The sequence below is a fragment of the Protomyctophum bolini genome (assembly GCF_963924005.1).
Source record: "Protomyctophum bolini genome assembly, chromosome: 15".
NCBI classification, from domain to species: domain Eukaryota; kingdom Metazoa; phylum Chordata; class Actinopteri; order Myctophiformes; family Myctophidae; genus Protomyctophum; species Protomyctophum bolini.
The window spans coordinates 23,916,002-23,923,426 of record NC_137876.1 but is presented as its reverse complement, the minus strand read 5'-3'; the positions used below and the strand labels follow the sequence as shown (position 1 = coordinate 23,923,426).

At 43.1% G+C, this 7,425-nt stretch overlaps 1 protein-coding gene across 1 annotated transcript; it reads right to left on the bottom strand.

Moving 5' to 3' along the window:
• Positions 1–1,035: 1,035 nt before the first annotated feature.
• On the bottom strand, positions 1,036–6,370 carry LOC308329787 (potassium channel subfamily K member 17-like; the record flags this gene model as incomplete). The annotated part of the gene is made up of 5 exons (XM_080784285.1): positions 6,150–6,370; positions 3,171–3,285; positions 2,609–2,775; positions 1,892–2,064; positions 1,036–1,300 (listed from the first exon to the last, which is right to left on the bottom strand). Exons 1-5 carry the CDS (start codon positions 6,360–6,362, stop codon positions 1,036–1,038), a joined length of 933 nt encoding a protein of 310 aa, XP_080640411.1. The 5' UTR covers positions 6,363–6,370.
• Positions 6,371–7,425: the final 1,055 nt, after the last annotated feature.

The window sequence follows — 7,425 nt, the reverse complement described above, 5'->3', positions numbered from 1 at the left end:
GACACTCAGGCATGAAGGAAGCATGAGTTCAAGTCCGTTGCTCTCCCCAGGTCCCCCATATATGGGGACTAGGTTGGCAGAGGGTGTGTAGAGCCCAGGATCACATTAGATAATTGACACGGGTGAAAAATGGGTTACAAAATCGTGGGATAAAAATTATTAAAAAAAATAATAATATTCCCATTCATTTCTGGAGTCTTCATTTGGGAATGTGACCAGAAAAGAAGTGTTCTTTTCGCTCCTATGCCACCAAAATGTGGAACGCCCTACCAACAGTCATTAAGACATGCGAATCCCCATATTTCTGTTTGATTTCTGTTCATTCATTAATTATTTGGTGCAAAGAATTAAAAATAAAAATAAAAACAAAGGAGTCAAGCGAATCCCTTGACTCCTTCAAAACCGCTCTCAAAGGGCACCTACGGATGGCTGCAATTCGAAACTGGCCTCCGTAAAATCTGAATCCCCCCCCCCCCCCCAACCACCACTTTTTCCCCTCACTGTATATGTTTCTTTTCCCTTTTTACCTCCTTTATGATGAATTCCTGTTCTGTTCTTTGGCTTTATAAAAGTGTATATTTGTACGTCTCTAAATGTTTTGATGAATTGAACAAGGTGGACCCTCTTGAAGTGTAATGCTTTATTGGGTCGTCCACTCACAGTTAACAGTATTTGCATTGAGTTGTGCTTGAATTGTACTGTAATTCTGCAAACTGTTAATAAATATTTCAATCAAGCAATCAATCCATGAATTGAAGGCTTGGTGGGAGAGAAAGGTCATTTTGGGGTACTGACTGTACTCATGAACACATGTGAAGGTGTCATGTTGTCTCACTTTTCAAGATTCAAATTCAAAAGCAACAAATGTAGCAGATCCACAAGCTCAAAGCGTGTCTATTTAGAATATAGAGATGGGAGGTTTCTGCCCGACAAGTACGGTGTGCGTTTGCAGTTCAAACCTGCTGCTGAGTGCTGATGAGCCAAACAAACCTAGCTATGGGGAAATGAACTGGGACAGGAACTGCACAGAGCCAATCACCCTGTCCCAGGGGACACCTTGACCTCCTCCTCCTCCTCCTCTTCCTCCACCTGGGTATTAGGGCTGTCAGACTGGGGTTTGGGGCCATCACTGGCCTCTCCCTGCGGACTGGACGACGAACACCCTGTTTTGAAGTAGCCGTTGAGCCGCTCCAGTATGTCCATGGAGTGGTTGATGACCAGCGCCAACCACGCCAGGCCAAAGAAGATCCAGGACGCCATGATGAAGCTGTACCAATCGGGGTATCTCCTGTCCGGGTTACTGTCTGTTACACACACACACACACACACACACACACACACACACACACACACGGCAATCACATAGATTACAAAATGCGTTAATAAACGACGAGCCAACGGAGGTGAATTTGTTTGTGACTGTTAAAAAGAAAAAGAAACAACACAAGGAAATTCTTCTACTCTTCTACCTACTCCAATTCTGTAGACTTCTTGTAAATTAAATAATGCAGATGTTTAACAATAATTTAACTCTTGAGAGGGTTAAAGGGTTACCATTTGGTTACCAACTCTCCATCATTAATTATAGCTGGGGACCACCTGGAACCCCCTTCAATGGTCCCCACTGGACCACTGGTTGAGAACCAATGTCCTAACACAGCACCCAGACCCCTATACCTGCCTGCCACGTAGTCTCTAATACAGCACCCAGACCCCTATACCTGCCTGCCACGTAGTCTAACACAGCGCCCAGACCCCTATACCTGCCTGCCACGTAGTCTCTAATACAGCACCCAGACCCCTATACCTGCCTGCCACGTAGTCTAACACAGCGCCCAGACCCCTATACCTGCCTGCCACGTAGTCTAACACAGCCCCCAGACCCCTATACCTGCCTGCCACGTAGTCTCCGAAGCCGATGGTGCTCAGGGTGATGAAGCAGTAGTAGATGGCCTGGGCGTAGGTCCAGTTCTCCTGCTCCCTGAACACCTCCATGGGCACCACGAAGAAGAGCGCCACGCCGCTCAGGTAGGACACCAGGTGGACCAGGAAGCGGGCGCACGTCTGCAGAGAGAAGGTCCCACTTATCAGCCACATCCAGCCACATCCAGCCACATCCGATTCAAATGTGATTTATTTATGAAATCTGATCTTTTGGCCCGACTGCATGACTGACTGTGCATCTGTGACCAGACCGGATCGGTCACAGATCTGTGTGTTCAGACTGGCAGCCTGAATCCATCCTGAATCAGAACTGTGCAACATCCAGATTGGAAATCCGATTTGTTAAATAAATAAGGTCTAAACGCAAACAAGTCACATGGAATCCGATTTAGATCAGGGTACTGTGTTCAGACTGAGACAGGTCTCCTGAAATCAGATTTGAATCAGATTCGAAACACTCAAGTCGCATTTGTAAGAATCAGATTTTAGAGGAAAGTATAGAGGAAAACAATTGCACCATAATAATATCATGAGAAATAGTGAGGACCAATTAGATAGTATAGACATTTTTCATGTCAGATTTTGTATTTATTAATTAGAAAAGGGGATATACTCACAACCCATACAAATGGGACTGTGACCCTGCCCCAAAAAAACTCCTCACCCTGTGTTTGGTCTTGGTCTGCAGGAAGTCACAGATGTTATTCTCTATGGCCAACATGTACTTGCCCACCCTGTTGAGCACCACCATGTTGAGAGGGATGCCGAACAGAGCGAAGAACACACAGAAGATCTGCCCCGCCGTGGTACTGGGGCTGATGTTCCCATAGCCTGGAACAACACATCACACACCACGTTACACTGTTCCAGGCTGGGGCTGATGTTCCCATAGCCTGGAACAACACATCACATCACACACCACGTTACACTGTTCCAGGCTGGGGCTGATGTTCCCATAGCCTGGATGGAACAACACATCACAGTCACCACATTACACTGTTCCAATCAACTACAACATCAATCGTTGCTGAATCTGAATCATCAATAGATCCCTGAGGGACTCTGCTCAACCATATGGGGTGTATACGCTGTACAGTAAGAAGCCAAACGCCCATTAGTGACAGACAGTTATAAAAATGGAACAATTAACTTGCATATTTAATGTCACATCAAAACAGTAGCAACAAATAGAAAATACAGATTATTGCTTTGCGGTTACTTCCCACCTATAGTGGTGACCACAGTGGCAGCGAACACAGCAGAGCTGTGGAACTTCCAGAAGCCATCTGCGGTTTGGTTGCCTTTCAGACTCGTCCCAGCCTTAGACGCATCTTGAATCACCTAAAAAAAATTTTACAACAGTGAATTTCATTCTTACAGAATGAAGTTATATTGTTCTGTCTGAAACAATGAAGCTCTGAATGAGTGTGTTCAGAATGAGAGTAAACAGAGTCAACTTCACCTTTAACAACAACATGTTGCTCCACTGCATTACACTACAGTTACTAGTTACTTTGTAGATTTTTATCATTATTACAAAACATACCACTTCAGTCCTACAGTATATATACATTTGGCCATTTGAAAACAATTGTCTCACAATTGTCACGATGCAGCGCATTTTGAGCTTGTAGATCTGCTATTTTCAATCAGATTGTTATACATTTGAAATGTTTAAATGGGACATTCTTCACACGCAATGAGTACTTCAATGAGTAGCCTACTTTAAGTACATTTTGATGCCAATAGTTTTGCACTTTTACTCATTTTGAATTCCGGACTTTTACTTGTAATAAATTATTTCTATACTGCAGTAGGCCTATTCATATTATTAGGCTACTTAAGTAAAAATGTGAGTACTTTTTCCACCATGCACTGCATGTTAATCATTTTGTATTCACCATTGATGAACACGATGAACTATATATACTGTATAGGCCTACATGATGTACCAACGTTCTCCTATTTCCAGAGCATGAAATCACACTGCAACTGGCCAGGCACTTATGTAACACAAAGACACACTGAATTATTATACAACATTATTGTTATTTAATAGGCACATTCTGGGCTTCTGGGTCAATGGGCCATATAGTTGTCAAGATGATTTAGAGATGAAGCCCTTTAACAGTGCTGTGTCAGTGCAGATCTGTTGACACAGAGCGTTACATAAAAGACCTCAGAGGTCTCGTCCTGAATCTGACACTTAAGCATCAGAACAGGCTGGCACCTTTACTACCCTCATACAGCACCAATTGAATTCTGTATCCCAGTGGTGCTAAATGCTGAAATACCTGATACCAAAAGCGCCTTTCTGTCAGTTTAAGTAGTAGATGTATTATTTGTATAATTGTATGTACATGATGGTATTATTTGAATGTGGCCAGCCTATGATGTCTGTACTGTGACATCAGCGCTATGGCCTCAGTACTGACATCAGTCATTTACATATTTGTAGTTTCAGCACAAGCTTCATGACCTTATTGACCTACACTGTACAATTAAAGTGTTTCCCCCCCTTTTTATTTTTGTGGAGGCGCCAGCCCCTCCCATGCACAGCTTTGTGTGTCTGTGTGTCCGTAGCATGGCATGTGATGATTTGATTGGCTGAGCACGGAACGTGATGATGTATGATGATAAGAGTGCCCCTCTCTTCACACAAGTGTGATTATTGAGGGGCGCTAGCCCCTCCTATGCCCAGCTTATCGTGTAAACACAAACATTGAAGACAAAAGTGACGAGAATGGAAAAGTGAGGACACAAATTGTGATTGGCAATTGTGAGACAGACACTTTATGAAAGAGATAAAGATTAACATTAAGTTCTCTATTCATGCACATCTAAGGAGCCTTGGTCACATGACTCCACTGATTATCACCACTATAAGCTTATGCATCAAGTGCAACATGAGCAGCATGCAGACTGTTTTAAAGCAGTGCTAGTTCTATTTAATTACGTTTTTATTTTGTTATGTTTATTTTAGTTACCGGTATGTATATTTGTTTGTAGTCATTAGTCAAGACCACTTTTGGAAATAAGGGTTTTAGGAGTTATAGCTATCCTCTGGATCTTCTTTTCTCATGTTGGTATGATGAGATACTGTTTGTTGAATCCTATCATAAAACCAAACAATCAATCAACACAAGTTGATTGATTAAAAAGGGAAAACTCGTAATTTTTACGTTCTCCATGAAGCTTATTTCATGATCCTTTTTGGGGTTGAAAAATCATGCCTTCTAAACTGTATGCAGGGGATCAAAGAAGAAGAAGAAAAACAAAACAAAAAGATTGAACTATCCAGCAGGTTAAATCGTGCGAGGCAGTTACTGTAGGCAAAACAGTTTGTTTAGTGTCATCGCGTCTACGGAAGGTGACATTTGCATTGAATGGATGGGCGAAACATTCTGTGAAAATAGACGATCTATGGCTATTTTTGGTGAGAGATTTGGTGAGAGTTTTGGTGTCGAGGGAAAATAGTGTAGAGCTCTGGGGGACTCGTGTAGTGTTTACGTGGTGATGTTAATGGAGTGCTATTGTGGAGAAACTCTGAAACCTGTTGCCTCTAATTTACTTTTTGATGGAATCTTTTCCACTTAATTGCATTGCCTTGATACAGCTGATTTACTTTTTAAATACAGCTCAATCAATACTAGTTTAATTTGAACCCAATTCTAAAAATGCCTCCTAAATCCTGAACTAAGTTGTCTGAAAAACTTCCAATATTTATTCAAATTTAGACAAAAACAACAACATTATGTTGCTATATACACTGTAGGCTACATAGCAACACCCCAAAAAGGGTTCCCGTCCTAAATGGGTTAAAGAAGAATTTCTCCAGTTTATATATATATATTTTTTGCATCACAAAGAAAATTATTAGAAATGCTGACACACGGCCCAGACCGCTGCCAAGCCAGCCGAACGGCCTTTGCCGTGTGGCATTCCCCATCTCTCTCCCCCTTTTCCTTTCAAACTATACTGTAATCTATCAATAAAGGCAAAAAGCCCCCTCCCCAAAAAAAAGATACAAAAGCCTCTGGCCTTGATGTATCAAGTGTGCATCGGTGGCACGGATAATTTGCATGCACTGTACATCCTATACAACTCAAGCATACCACACACTCAACCACACCCAAAACATTCCCACAAAAAAAACACAAAATACACCAAAGACATATTCTGGCCTTTACGTTCTGTTGACTGACCTTTGCGACTGCCTCCAGACCCTCCTGCCCGAGACAGGTGTAGGTCCTCAGCAGTTGTGCTTTCGCAGTCTGTACGCCACCGATGTCCTCCTGGTGGTCCCCTTCCAGCGTCCAGAAGACCGCCCCACCGATCATCACGTAGGCCACGTACACCAGGCCCAGGATGAGGATGGAGGGAACCCGCGACCGCTGGAGCATCTCGACGACGCCCATGGCTCACTGGGAGGGATGCGGTGGGCTCGAGTGTGGGGTGCTGAAAACCTCTGGCACCGCGTGTGTGAAGGGTTCGACCTCGCCTGGGCTTTTCTCTGCTTTCCATGCATTGCAGGCAAATGAATCTCCAACCCGCACTCCTGTGTCACTCTCCCAAATAGACTGGCATGCAAATCTGGTGGAGGCTTGAATGAGATCAAGAGAGGAGGCCGGCTAGTTCAGTGGCTCTCAAGTCATTTCATGGCAAGGACCCCCAAATTCATATAGGGATTTGGCCGCGAAAAGGTGTTATGCCAGGGACTCGCAGTGTGTGTAAAACTTTCAATTCAAGAACCCAGGTCTACAAGCTCAAGCTTGTAGCTGTAGATGTATTATTGTATATAGGCCTACAGTTAAATTGGTTAAACTGACCAGTGACCACGATGCTGAATTAAAGGTAGGGTAAGAATTGGGTAACCATAGATGACAGACAATCACCACAGGAAGCACCATATATGACAGTCATAAGTAGCACAAACAGAGCGCGCAAGTACTAGTTTTGCCCCGGAACACGTATGCACCGTCCCAGCACTTTTGATGCGTATGCACAAATTTAGACACAATAGTGAACAGTATTGCATTTAAATGCAATTTCCATCAGCACTCTGTCGGTTAATAGCACTGATGGCAAATGGTGTTCAGGTGGGTCTAAATTTCTATAAAAATGCTGCCCACCCAATCAGAAATGAATACGTGGTACAGATATTTTGTGGTATTTTTGATATTGGCTAAAAAATATATTCCCCGTAACTTTTGATTGGGTGGGCAGCAGGACACACGTTTGGGTGAATGAATCCGAATACAAACAAATGGGATTGAGGGTGCATTAAAGCGTCTCTTTGGACACATGGTTCATAGTTTATACGCCTACCAGTGACATATCGATTGGGATTCCAAGCTAAAATAATCTACATCTCTTTCTGGAAAGTTAGAAAACTGCCATCGATACGAAACCTGCCATAGCAGTGACATCATCGCTACGATGATGTCACTGGTAGGCATGTTTCTAAACTGTCCCGAAATG